The following is a 14,996-nucleotide window of genomic DNA, read 5'->3' as shown; positions in this document are numbered from 1 at the left end:
GAATATATGGTTTAGGTTCATTCATGGAACAACATGGACACCTGTGGTGGTTTGAATAAAAATGACCCACACAGGTCCTTACAGAATGTTACTATTAGGAAGTGTGATCTTGCTGGAGTAGGTGTGTTTTTGTTGGAGGAAGTTAGTCATGAGGATGGGCTTTGAGGTTTCAGATCCTCAAGCCAGGCCAAGTGTCTCTCATCTTCCTGCTGTCTGTGGATCCAGGTGAAGAACTCTCAGCTACCTGTCTAGCATCATGTCTGACTACATGCTCCAAGCTTCCCACCATGATGATAATGGACTGAACCTCTGAACTGTAATCCATCCCTAATCAAATGTTGTCCTTTATAAGAGTTGCTGTGGCCATGGTGCCTCTTCACAGCAATAATACTGTAAGACCGTATCTGAGGCTGCATGAGGTCGATTCAATTAAACTTCATTAGTAATAAATAAATGAAATATAATCATGATGAAATGACAGAGGGATTCTCTATAGCAATCTAATCAAGACAACTGAAGCTTCATTAGCCAGCTACCAGGGAGAGACTATTACGCATGTGCACATGCAGAGACACAGACACATACATGTACACAAACAAACACAGACGTCTATGCATTTGCAGAAGGCGTGAAGAAGACAGAAGCCACCCTAGCCCTTTTGTAAAGAGAAGCAGTCAGATGTTTCTACTGTTCGAAAGGAGAATCTACCATGACCGTAACAGAATACGCCAAGGCCATGCTTTATTAGAGATAGACGGAGAGATGTGCTCATGATCGGACATACTGTGCAGGCTTCTGGTAATTAGAGAAATCGACAGATATGTGGTTAGTGGTAGCAACAGGCCCATTCCCAAGAACAAGGGAAGAACTCGATCTGTTACAAAGAGCAGAGCCAGTGGCGAGAAAGACAAGAGGTGGCCAGGCTGGAGGAAGGTTCCACTTACACACGCTGCCACACACCGCCATGCAGTACTCTTCCGTGTCAAAGTTGTTCCTGTTGCCGCCACATCCGCCGTAAAAGAATGGGGCACACTTCCCTTCGGTGACATCAAAGTACCAGCGGGAGATCATGGCGCGGCATGGCCCGGTCTCGGCTTGTTCAGAGCACACCTCTAATCAGAGGAGACGTGGGGAACCACATTTAGCAAGAAAAGACACCTCCTTGCTGTTCACTTACATACTTACTCATCTTAAGCCCCGATCTTCCCAGTGCTGACTTAAGCAGGGCAAGTAGCTCCTAGTAAGTCTTCCCCAAGGAACTGAATGACCCACTTGGCCTACAGAGCCATCTCTTCCACAAAACAGGACATTCTTGGCTTGTTTAATGTAGAGGGTGAAGTAGCAGTTACAGGATTTGGGCTCGGGGTAAAATGATCCTTTTCTCGATTTAAAGATTAAAAATGTATCTGCACATCAAAAGTTTCTCTTAAGAAAGCAGCTCCTAAAACAAGCTTGAGTCAACTTGGATAGAAAAGGTTTGCTCAGGATGTGATGACAGCGCTTAAAAGTTCTCTCCAGCTTCTGACTGTTTGTCTCAGTAACTGATCACCGAGATTCATGTATTAAATCACATTTATTGTTAATGTTTTCAGCCTGCACACTGACTAAACCTGACAATGTAAGAAATATCTGCGAGAGACTGACAGTCAGCCATGGTAGCTCGAGGAAATTCCTTATTTGTGTATTTTTATCTGACCCTTAGCCCGTAATGCTCCAAACAGTAACATACTGCTAACATATTCAAATGTATTAATAAATACCACGCATTATTTTATATTAAAACACGCCTTACCTGTCAGTCTATCTTGCCCATATCTCAAAAAAAAAAAAAAAAAAAAAAAAAAAAAAAAAAATCAGTTCCATAATCCCCACTGGTTTAAAATGCATTGTTTAAAACTCAGTTGCCTTTTAAAAGTTCCTCACTATTAGGAGCTAGGGTGCTACAGGAAATCCCTGAGTGCTGAAGTAGAGGGTGCCCCCGAGGTGCCCCCACCTCGTGGAGTGGCACTTCTTGCTTTTAGCTGCCCATTTATACTTATCCTCACCTACCGCCCCCTTTTCCTACCATTCTGTGTCCTGATCATTATGTTTTGTTGTTGGAGACACTATCCTAGACATTGTATCCCAAAACACTCTGCCCCCATCGAGGCGCCCTCTGTGTCAATCAACATGCTGCCATAATCAACTAAAGACAAAGCTTCACACACACACACACACACACACACACACACACACACACACACACACACACACACCAGGCAACCTAGAGGAAAAAAATTCTCTTCTAACCCCTGAGAGCCTCACACAGAACTCTACAGGGATCCACACCGTGTGACAAGCATCCAAAACAATTCTGACTTTCCCAGTTTCCAGGGGAAAGCTCCGGGTTCCAGGAGCATCCCATGGTAGCTCTAGGGTGGGCCTCCTCCTCTTCCTTTTGAGGGCTGGGATTATGCATGCTTCAGCACCCTCATTTGTTCCTAATGTGATATTACTCCCCATTAATCTCTTCTTCAGTTGTATTCACACCACTATTGGACAGAAGTCCCCTGCACTGGATTTTTAGTGTGGCCACAAGAGGAACAGAAGTTTTGGATCCGCTGACCTGGTCCTCAGGCGACAGATCCTGTCAGCAAAATCCATCCATGTTGGCTCTGGTACAAGGGGCGTGTCCTCAGAGTCTTCCACTCACTGTATAGCAGTGGCAGAGCTTTGGGCACAGGTTAGGTAATGGAATAAAACAGTGGCAAATGCATTGTGTGTTGGGGAAGGGATGGGGTGGGTCTGTGTGATCCTAAAAGAACTGGACAAAAGTGCACCCTCCCTTCAGGATCTAGCGGATGGCCACTGGATAGAGCTGCTTCCGATATTAGAGTTGAATGGGTAAAATTAGGAGAAGAGTCTCAGAACATGAAGAACGAATTCGGGAGGCACGGTTTTCTACACGTTTTATGAAAGGCTCTGAATTAAACCCAGTACACAGACATATATAATACAAAGGCACCCCATTCTCTAATCATAGGGCAGAAAGACAAATACAGTTTGTTTTAGAAATAAATCATCACCCATCTACCTTAGCACCGAAATAAAACAAAGACAAAGACATTCAAGTCAGCTATGCTGCAGCGTGTGGCCCATCAGTACTTGAGATCAATTGTGTCTATACTCAACCATCATGAAAACTCTGATGTCAGTGTCACTTAAAACAACCACGATCCAGATGTGGTGGTGCTTACCCGCCAATTCCAGTGCCTGGGAAACAGAGACGGGAAGATATTGACGGGCTCGTTTGCACAGCAAGTTCTAAACTACCAGCAAACAAGAAGAAATGGTGGAGCAGGCAAGCAAGCAAACAAAATTATTATAATGCCAATAAAATAAGCATGAAAACCTCTTTATTTTTTAAAATTCCCAATTAAGTTATTTGCTACAAAGTTAACAACTGCAATATAGCGACATTCCAAGAGCCTAATTTATCTGAACAAAAATTGTATTTTGTAGGTAAATATTTGTTTGGTTCTTATAGATGAAGCAAATTTTAATTCAACATATTAGAAGAGTGGTTTTTTTTAAAGAACGTGCTTTCTCCAATGTTAAAATCTTATACTCCTAGGAGAAATCGCATTCATCATGTGTTGGGAATGCTAATAAGTAGTCATAAAAACGATAAGAAAATTAGTCCAGCAGGAAATAAATGATCAAGTATTTATTATCTAGTAATCATGTTGTACTAAATATAATCATGCGAATCAGGCCAGTAAGCTGGAGTTGAAATCTCATGTTCCAAATTCAGGTTGAAATATCAACAAATCACACGAGCTGCTATGAACCTTCTTGAAGCTACAGGCTCAGAAGGATGCTGTGTATGGATATTTTAGACAAGTCTCCAACACAATGGTTCTCAACTTTCCTAATGCTGCATTCCGAATGGAAAGCTGTTTTTTTTTTAACTTGGTTCCCCAACCATTAAAACTACTACTAAAATTATTAGCATTAAACTTACAACCACTAAAATCTTCATTGCTACTTTATAACTGTAATTTTGCTACTGTTATGAATTTTACTGCAAACATATGTGTTTCCCAATCATCCTAAGCGACCCCTGTCAAAAGGGGAGTCAGAACCCACAGATTGAGAACAACTGTAGCAGGTATGTTGGGTGGCCGGGCTTTGTACTGAAATGTGCACCTCCCTGTCACTGATACCAGACTTGGCTCGATTCTCACACTTCTCTACACAGAAAGGTTTCTTAGAAAATGGCACCTGAAGGAGATGGGTGTGTAAAATGAGTTGTACACCAGTCCGTTCTCCTGACACTGAGCTGCAAACGAACACAGAGCCTGGGCCGCTATGATGTTTCCACAACCTTGATTTCCTGTTCGCGCTGGTTCATTAGATACGCAGCACAGTATCACCAAGCTTAAAGTAGGACAGGATAGGAACGGGGTGTACCTTGTGTCAACGGGGGAAATATTTTTTATAATTGAATGTGATGTTAGGATTTGCTAAAAAAAAATGTTTATCTGGAAAAATAAATGAATTGTAGAATCTGACTATATTCCTAGGTACCACCACTCCCACTACTGGTATTTCAAGCCCTAGTGGTTATGACACCCAAAATTCCTCACAATGGTCATAAAGGTAATAACTAGTTTTCACAGCCTAGTAGGGATCTGACTGTGACACACCAGGAAAAACCAGGCACGGATGGAAAGCTACTAAACAAGGAAAGCTCTCCCTTTAAGTGTCTTATTTCCGGTCTCCGTGCCCAAACCCTCAAAACACAGAAGGCAGAAAATGCTGCTAAAGTTGCTTTAAAGTACTGTCCATGACCACCCAGGTCCCTCTCTCGACGTGTAGACTCACTGAAAGTCATGGGTGTCTCGAGAGGGACAGCAAAGAGTTGGAAGCTTCATACAATACTGTGGTGTGTGGGAGGCCGTGGCTTTCTTGCCTGTGTTTTGAGAAGCAAGCTCACAGGACACAGCTCCTGTTGACAGTAAATCCCCACGATCCTCCTGTCTCAGACTCCCGAATTCTGAGACTGCAAATGTGCGCCACCGAGCCCAGCTAACTTATTAAATGTACTTGAGATATGCTATATTAAAAAATATAAAGAGACAGTCACATTTTAGGATGAAGGGAGGAACTGATAAAAATTGGAAAATGTTTGGTGTATGTGAGAAATGAGAGATGAGACATACATTAAAAGTCTTATAATAAAAAATTAAAGATAACAGGTGAACTAATTTTTACAGATTGTCAATACATATTTATCCTGCTCTGTGCAATCATCTGTTTGTAAATATAAAAAGCACCTTCAACACTTCCGCCTTAATCAGTACGGGGATAATAATTCATATTTAAACCTACACAAATGTCACTTCTCAGAAATATAAACTCTAGTGGCCTTCTTCCCCTTACACACCACAGCTTTTATTTTTATTTTGAAAATGATGCTGAGAAAACTAATAAAAAATGCACAAAATAACTAAACTAAACTTACAATGTAACTTTTCACAGCACTATTCTGGAAAGGCGTTAGAGATGCCATCCACCCCTTTGAGAACAAAAGAACATTTCCAGCGAGTTGGGGTCTGGAAACGTGACTGTGTCTGAGGAAGACAGGACATGTTCACCTTTCCACGCTGGCTGGCTTCCTGCCATAGGCTCCAACAAAGCAGAACCCACAGACTGGAACTGTGCACAGCTTCACTCCTGGTTAAAGTCTGTCCCATAACCTAGGTTTGCTTTTTAACCGCAGTGTGTTTAGGGGAATGGATTCCGTATTGAGTATTACACCAGGCATGGTGCAGGCTGCTAATCCCAGCACAGGGAACTGAGACACAGAGAGATCAAATTTAAAGTCATACAATGAGTCTCTTGTGTTTCAGCACATACAAAAACCACAAAACCATGTATCACACACCACATACACATACAGAGTGCATGTCACAAATTAAGTCAACGTTTCCCATGGTTTCCCATCCCTAAGCATGCCACCAGACTGTCTTATACATCTTATCTAATATATGTTACCTTATTACTTATAATAGTGACCATGTCATATTTATTGATTTCTTGCTTATTTTTGTCCTATAAAGTATGTTTACTGGCAACAGTGCAAAACACTGAGTTGGGAGTTGTAGCTGACATTCTGGTAAGGCAGTGGAGGTGTATCTCAGTGATCCCACATTCAAACTTAACAATCAACTAATTATTCTGTGAGTGTGCTGAGGACAACCAGTGGGAATCAGTTGTCTCTTTGCACCATGAGGGCTCTGGAGGTTGTCAGGCTTGGCTGGAAGTGCCTTCAACACCGACTCACCTCGCTGGCCCTATCTTCAGGCATTTAAAGCTGTACAGCATAGTTCTCATAGTTCTAGGCATCCAGTAGGAAAAGACTAGTGGTGTTGTTAGATGGTTGATGATGCATGGAACAGTCTCCCAGGCAAGCAAGCACCGCAGCCAAGCTACCAGTGCTCTGAGGTTGAGAAGCCCAAGCACAGAACAGGAGGATTTATGTGACAGGCAGCAATTCCGCCCATTGAAGGCAATTTAGAAACAGCTACCAACATCTCTGAAATCCTGGGTAATGAAGGTGGGTGAGGAAGCATGAGAAATGGCCAATAAGACCTTCCTTTAGCTTATAACATGAAACATCCAGAACTCGACTGCTCAGCAGTGAAAAGCACTCGCTGATCCTGCAGAGGATCAAGGTTTGATCCCAAATACCCACATCGCTGCTCACAACTGTCTGCAACTCCAGTTTCACCCTCTTTGGTCCCGTACACACAAGGTCTGTAGATATACACAGGGTAGATTATACACACACACACACACACACACACACACACAAAAATAAACTATTTAAAAAAAAACTCAAAATGCTTTATCTCAAAAGTTATATTCAACGAGATACAAATAGAAGAAAAGCATCCCATAATCCCATTCTGACAAGGATGTAAGCTTTACCATTATGAGATAAACACCTTATACCTTCAGCATCTCTTCTGTCCTAAACTCTCTAGCTCATTCATTCACTACACACCATAAGCCCAAACTTTCTAACATGTGGGCTGCTGTCCTAAAAGCCAGGCAACCTACTAACACTTAAACTTGAGACTTACTCAGTCTCTGGAATTCTCACTGTTCTAATAGAATCACAGAAGGACAGACATGCTATTCTGGCATAGGTGCTTAGAAGCCCCCAGATAGATCTTCAGAAGGGTAGGATGGCTCAAGACCAACAGAAGCAGGTATTCTGGCTGCAATCCACCCCACTTTTTTTTTTTTTTTCAGGGAACTAAGTATTTCCATGAAGAACCATACCTCTGTCACCTGAGCCAATGCTCTGTTGGACTTAAGGAGTACTTGAAAAGGAGAAAAAATGTATACATACATAATTAGGTTACAGGCTCTCTAATTTGTTGCACTATATTTTAAGGAATTGATTTTTATTTTTATACCATAAGCTGTTACGTGGACACATAATTGTGCTTAAGGCACAGAATTATTTTATGGCAAGCATGTCTTTGTGAATTTTCTAAATCACTGAATTATGGACTTTATGGATAGGAAATTATGTCAATGCAGTCCTTATTAAAAATAAGAAAACTGCATACATGTCTCTCTGACTCTGTAAGCCCCGTTCTTCAGTCTTGTATCTTACGCACACTAATTGCTAGAGTAGGCTTTCCAGACTAGGACAGTTAAGCGACATGCTCCACTCAGCCCAAGCAAAGCATGCCTGGAATACCTCAGAATCAATGGCTGCTATGCCACAGGGCACAAAATAACAGGCTGCCACCTGTCACCTCTTCGGCCAGTGATAATGCCAATTCTCCTGACGTTAGAAGGGGCGCTGAACCTCTGCCCAAATGTGCCAATGCATTCTCTGCCTTGGTTAGAGCAGAGGTAAAAGCCTGTGGCTTGCTCTCAAAGGAGGCACTACTGTCCTTTTCCCATTCCCAAACACACTTTGGAGCTTTGAGCTCCTCCGTGCGCTCACAGCAAGCCAAGTGTACTGTTTCTCCAGAGTCAGAAAAAAGTTGACAAAGCAAGAGTCCAGTGAGCCCCAGGATGCCTGTGCCATGCCTTTACTAAGCCACACCAAAGGAGACAGGGGAGAGAGGCAAGGTTTGTCTCCTTTATACCCTACAGAGCAACATTGGCTTTGATTTGTGTACAAAGCTTGCCAGTTAGATGCATCATTTCTGATGCTCTATCAGTGGATCAAAATTCTGATGCATTTTTTCCCCAAAGGGTACAGATATCCTTTTCCACACAGGGTGAAAATAAACTATGCTGGTCAGGATGGACAGACCTGAGCTACCCCCGTTCATATCCCTGTGCCCTGAGTGAGTGACATTGCACCCAGTGTGTAAGTGTGCCTGTCTTCATGTCAGCTCCCGGTGTTTCTCAGTACTTCTCAGTAACCATCTGCAGAAGAGCAGTAACTTTGCAAGGTCAGCCAGCTAGCATAAAGCAGCCAGTGTCCAGACACTGGATTTTAGTTTCACAAACACAAGTGTTTAAAAAGTCACCTGTATCTGTCTCCCTCTCTGTCCCCTTACTGATGAATTTCCTTCCACAAGGCCTAAAATGGCTGGGAAGAATAAAAAGTCTGGTCTTGAAATGTGACATTCAGTACCATCTTGTCCAATTTTCGGCTAGATACAAATTTTAATTGTGAGTATCTTGGTATATGGAATATATTCCCATGCTAAACTACTTTAAGCAGGAAACCGAGTTCATGTTGTATTTTAATGGTGACAGAATGCTGTTTATAAACACCAGCTCTGTTGTACCAACAGTTCATAGATGCATCACACTATAATTAAAATGTCAATCTGTTGGTTTACCTTTAACACTTGTAACTGGTGGTAAACATTAGTTGTCCAGCATTCAAAATCTATGAGGGGATTGAAATAATATCTACAACGACAGTGACCACAGACTCAAGGTTGACTATTTCCTGTCTACCAGAAACGGGGCTCAATGGTTCCCAGAGATTACGGGGAGCCATTCACTTTGCACAGAGTATCTACCTATTAGACAGGCATTATTAGCCCCAATTTTACAGAAACACACGAGAAGGCAAGACGAGTTGCACTGTTGCATAATGCAGGATTTGCAGTTCACAGGCTGCAGGGCTCAGTGGGACTCAATTCTGAGCAACCTTGAGCAACTAAGTCTAAGTCTTCCTAGGTGTTATGGTAAGTGCTTAGTGTGGGTCATGTAAAGTCATTCATAGAACATGCAAGGTAACGTCCATACCTACATTAGCCAAATAAAAAGCAGGTTGCTCTATTGGCCCAAGGTCATAAAATGATAAATGTCTGCTGTAAGTACTAGAGTTGGAGCTGGGGGACAGGGGATGACTTAGTCCATAAACTCCTTATTGCGAAAACATGACGACTAAGTTCAACACATTAAGGAAAGCAAGGCATCCCAACATATCTGGGATTTATTGGCTATGTAGCCTAGTCTACTGGATGAGTTCTTGGCCAATGAAAGGCCCTGCCTCCCATCACTGCCCAAAGACTAGAAAAAAAGAAACAGTGGTTGGGACAACCCAAGAACAACACTTGAGGTTGTCCCATGACTTCTATACACATATCCACATGTTTGAATGAGGTTGACTTATTCTCATGCATGCATAGGTACCCACATACATATGTGTGCACACATGAGCACACACAAACACACATGGTGGTAATCAACTTGATGTTAGTAAGTAGAATTCTTTTCTTGAACAAATTCTGAGGCTAAGAAACAGTACATGGTCTTTTCTAACAAAGTAGTTTCCTTTGTTATCACCTAAGTCCTCAGCTCTGCTTTTACACACAGCCAGAGACAATATTTAAATCAATGGGATTGAGTGTCTCCCAGGAAAACCTTTGGCTTAAAAAATAGATAGCATGCTATTTGTGGCCCCTGGATTATAGTATTCTGACCCTAGTCATGTATTACTTGACACCTGATTATTACTATTATTTAATTTAAAAATAGAAAATTCCAGAAATGATCAGTGCAGAAATAAAAGATGCATCCATGTCCACAGCAGAAGAACAAGCACTTACAAGGGGTGCAAGTTAAATGTAGGAGTATGTATTTACAAATAAAAGTAAAAATACCATCTGGGCATTAATGATGCTGAAATAGCCTCACTCACATGAACCCAAATCCTGACTTCATCATTTACTGCTTACATGACTAATGCATTTTTAAAGTTTCCCCGAGTCATAATTGCCCTGACCTGAAACAGAGGATATAGCTTTTCTACCACACACTACAGCTATAAGGCTTAAATGGCAGAATCACAGCCTGTACTCTCTGGTTTTATGTGTCAACGTGACACAACCTGGGGTTATCACAGACAGTAGCCTCCCTTGAGGAAATGCCTCCATGAGATACAATTGTAAGGCATTTTCTCAATTAGTGATAAAAGGGGGAGGGCCCAGCCCATTGTGGTTGGTGCCATCCCTGGGCTGGTAGACCTGGATTCTATAAGAAAGCAGGCTGAGAAAGCCAGGGGAAGCAAGTCAGTAAGTGACATCCCTCCATAGCTTCTGCATCAGCTTGTGCCTCCAAGTTCCTGTCCTGAGTCCCTTTGGTGATGAACAGCAATGTGGAAGTGTAAGCTGACTAAATTCTCTCCAACTTGCTTTTTGGTCATGATGTTTGTGCAGGAATAAAAAACCCTGACTAAGACACAGCCTTAAAGAGCGAGGGAAATGGTGAGCCAGACACTTATATGCTAACATGGATCTGACACAGTCTGTGCTAGCCCTGCAATGCTAACTACAGTGGCAAAGCCTTTAGCTTGCAGTAGGGCACAAGGAATATTTGCTGAATAAATAAACATAAGGTAAAGAGTTTTTCCGGACAGGCAGCATTATGGGTTAGAAAGCCAAGGCTAAGCCAGTTCCTACAACAGTCACACGTCAGAAAAGAAAACTCTCACATCTTGGGTTTATACTGAAAACAGAACAAAAATCTAAGTAGACTGTTGCTTTACTTAACTGGTAACCGCTTGAGCCATTAGGCTGATATCCAACATCTCCCTAATTAGCAAAGCTTAGAAACCAGATGGATTTTGCAGTAATAAGCTTACCTCCAAAAAGTTCCCTTCTCTCTGAAATCAGTAATGTAGAGCAGACAGTTGGGGTTAGCGATTTTATGATCAGGTAAAAATAGCTTCTGTTTTCTTCCCTTTGTTTATTCCACTTAAGAGCCAATGGGCTACGAAAGCACCTCGTTCTTATGAAGCACAGTGAGGACTTGGCTTAGTGGCTGGAGCCTGGATATGATGAAGCGATTTTCTTTGGATGGATGGTTGGAAATCACATTTATTTCCTTCCAGAGGCCAAGCCACTAACACTGGAAATAAGACTACAGTACTAATCTTTTCTTTGCACGTAGTGTCTGCTTCAAAGTACAGAAGCAGGCTTTGCAGGGATGGTCTTACAAAGTGTACAATCAGCTCCACTACTGCCTCTGTTCCTAAGGGGAAGAATTAGCAGTCATCTTCTATACTAGGAATATATAGGGAAGGTTTGTCTGCCTTAATCTTATTATCTAAAACATCTGCATCATTAAAAAATATCCTATAACCTCTCAGAAAGGATTGCTTAAATTTATACTGTTGGCCCACTCATAAGCCTTACATAAAATGAATGTTCACATAAAAAAATAAACAAAACAACTTTCTATAGGATTAGTGACTGTGTGTATGTGTATGTGCGTGTGAATGTGTGTTGTATGTACACGATTGTGTTTTTCAGAGCAGGATACTGGATGTCCTGCTTTAACAGGACATTTTCCCCACACAGGGTCTTCCACGGAACATCCGGTCATATCCCACAGCAATCCTCCTGTCTCCACTGGGTTGAAGGCTCATACAAGCATGCTCGGCTTTTTACATGTGCTTTGAGGATTTGAACTCAGCTCTTCTTGCCTGTGCAGCAAGTACTCTACCTACTGTGTCATGCCCAGCTCCTGCTCACCTTTAACACTTTAGATTTCTCTTACAAACGTCTAGCCTAGAGATTTCTTTTAATTCTTAGCTGCAGATGGCCTTCTAGAGAAAAGTTCCATAGTGCACGTCTTTATATGTTTTATCTGAAGATCTAAAATGACATCTTACATGTGAAACTGTATACCAAAACTAAGTACCTACAATTACAAAGTTACTCGTGAAACTGGAATTAAAGGAAGGACAAGTTCAGAAAATAACAAGACTTGTTAGTTAAAGAGATTACAGATCTAGAGAAAATTCCATCTTTGTTAGAATAAAAGCCTGCTCCTTGTTCACCCGTGACTTGTAATGGTCAAATTCACACCATTTCCCATCATTCTCAGCACCTGTACTTGCTAACCTTGGAACATTAACGTTTCGGTCCCAACCCAGTTTTCTCAGATTCCCTTCCACAGGGCACCAACTACCCTGTCTCCCGAGTGAAGCGTAGGTTTGTTTGTTGTTTCCTACTGACTGTGATGTGCATGCGTTGTAACAAAATTTACCTGGAGACACTTTCCCTGCCTGGCTTAAATGCCATTTACTTAAGAACCTGAAGTGGCCGATTTGTAAGCTCCTTTTGAAGCAGTCTCAGTGTTCTTATTTGCACATCTTTGGCTTTGATTTTGTCCCGCATCTCAGAACTCACGACAGTCACGAGCCTATGTGTGCTTATCACCTGTGCCATTCAGACTTACAGGCAGTCAACAAGCATCCCTTACCTCTAAAGACCTCAGTTCACTGCAGATTATCACTCACTGTAATGCGAGGCCAAGGGGAAAAAAAAACCCAGAGGGAAAAATCAAAATCACCTCTTTCCTTGCTGAGAAAATTGGGCTAAAAAAATTATTAGGCCAGATCTGCCAGTCTTGGCCTCCAGAGACATTTGCAACTTTCTCTGGGAAAAGATGCCTTGGGCATATGAAGAACTTTTCATTACGACCAAGGATACCTCTATTTGCACATGTGCTCACAAGCTAAAATAAATAAGAAGCTGCCTTACATAGGGAACAATAAAACTAAACCATCGACCTAAAACTAGACGCTCTTCCCCTAAACAATATAGATTACATCCCTTAGAGCAAAGGTTTGATTCATCACTAACAAGTGAAACTCCAAGTGAAAAACAGAAAATCCCAAAACACTGTTAAGGGACACAAGCCAGTCATATGGCTGTGCAGGGTACAACCTCACTTACATACTGAATATTCAGAGAAGGCCAACTCAGTAGAGGCCGAAGTAGCCCTGCTGCTGATGGAGCCGTGAGTGAGGGTCAGCTCTGTGAGTGGACAGGGAGATCTCATCACGGTGAACAAAAGGCCTTGGGTTAGAGTATCTTGATATTAAATAACTGAGTAAATTTATTAAAGTCACTGAACTAGATATTAAAAAATGAGTTAATACTATGATATGTAAAACCTTCCTTAAGGTCCTGAAGAATGCAGTAAAGGGAGAGGGAGTTACTAACAATAATATTAACAGTGTTCTTGAGTCGGACAGTGTCCCATATTGAACTCCAATGAGCTGTAATCGTTCCACTTTCATCAAAAGGGAAAGGAAATCTTACAGCGTTGTGGCATTTCTGGATGAAAGCTAGTATCATTTGCATTACACTTAAAATGAAGTCAACCCTCCCCCCCCCCCCCCCCATCTAGGTGTACAGGCAGATTTTACTGTGGAGGAAGAAAACAACACATACCCGTTAACCACCCCCTGCCCAACCCCAAACATATATGAGTTGGCATAGCATTTGGTTTTACCTAAAATAAATATTTGCTTTCACTTCCTGGTGATGAAAAGTCTTTTTAGTTCGTTTGGTTCACAGCCTTCGCAAGAGGAACATTAGCTAAGGTATCAGAATTACACCCGCTTTTTTTGAAGAAGGGGCTGCCATACTTTCCAGTAAAACAATTAACCCAAATTGCCCACGTTGAACTTCTCAGCATGACATAAAGTGATTCTTACCAAAAAAATTTAACACGGTTTAAAAAAATTAGATTTAGTAAAATTAGAAAACCTAACAAAAGCCATTCATACAAAACAAAAGCTATTCATATAAGCAAATGTTGTTGGAATTGTCTATAAGCCCAGCACGAGGAATGATCAAAACTTCCAGTCAAGGGGACTCAAGATGCAACGGGCAACGCTGAACAGTGACATCCACTACCAGGGAGGACTCAGCACTCATCAAATTTGACAGCTTCTGGCTAGGTGGGTTCTTACAAAAATAGTCTAGGCCTCCTTAAACCGCACACACAAGGCGTACCAACACCAGCATAAGAAGCCTTGTGATTTCAGGGGAGTGAAGGGAGGTCCCCATTCCCATTGCTTAATTTTATCCCAAGACATTTAAATAAGAAATCCAAAGGCGTTTTACCTCGGACTACCTCCTCCACGGACTCAGTGGTGGTCGTGGTCGTGGTGGCAATGCTGGTTGTTCTCTCCGTGGCCTCTTCGTAGGGCTCCTCGGCCTCCTCCTCCACCTCCTCCCCATCCTCCACATCCTCGTCATCATCAGCTTCTTCTTCCTCAACATCGGCCACTTCCTCCTCTTCAGTTACTTCTACTACTTTGTCTTCACTGGGAAAACAAAAATAAAAATGGCCGTGAAGTACTCCGCAGAATGAAAGTTTAGGAGCGTAAAGGAAAATCAAGGAACTTCGGTAAAGTATGAGGGACTGTGGGATTGCAGAAAAACACTAGGAAGATTAAAATGGTTCACAAGTCCACACGGCTCTTTGTTTAATGGCTGCAAAAGAAGAGATTATGGCTCCAATTATATGACGCTGGGGACAAGGCAAAATTATGTAGACTGTAGAGAGATGATATGGCTGTAAACATCTACATTTAAGGACATGTCTAGGACACAATTTAAGAGACTACTAAGGACCTATGTGGAAAGCATATGGCTGCCAATGCCAACTTGGCCAAGAGCACTCGAACAAAGAGACAAGGGGAGAAAAGAAAAGGGAGA

The 14,996-nt window shown here is 42.0% G+C and overlaps 1 protein-coding gene across 6 annotated transcripts in view; it reads right to left on the bottom strand.

The window, feature by feature from the left end:
• Nucleotides 1–14,996, bottom strand: part of APP (amyloid beta precursor protein) — a 220,783-nt gene that overhangs the window by 88,885 nt on the left and 116,902 nt on the right. For 4 of the 6 annotated variants that reach the window (XM_080918641.1, XM_080918642.1, XM_080918643.1 and 1 more), the window contains exons 6-7: nt 14,400–14,602; nt 945–1,112 (exon numbers count right to left, since the gene is read on the bottom strand). In XM_080918641.1, the coding sequence (XP_080774767.1) occupies nt 945–1,112; nt 14,400–14,602 (371 nt within the window). The remainder of the gene's footprint in view (nt 1–944; nt 1,113–14,399; nt 14,603–14,996) is intronic. The other 2 variants (XM_080918645.1, XM_080918646.1) reach the window with 1 other exon arrangement.

The sequence above is a fragment of the Micromys minutus genome, assembly GCF_963924665.1.
Source record: "Micromys minutus genome assembly, chromosome: 7".
NCBI lineage: Eukaryota > Metazoa > Chordata > Mammalia > Rodentia > Muridae > Micromys > Micromys minutus.
The sequence above is the reverse complement of the archived record's forward strand: the minus strand, read 5'-3'. Positions and strand labels throughout refer to the sequence as shown.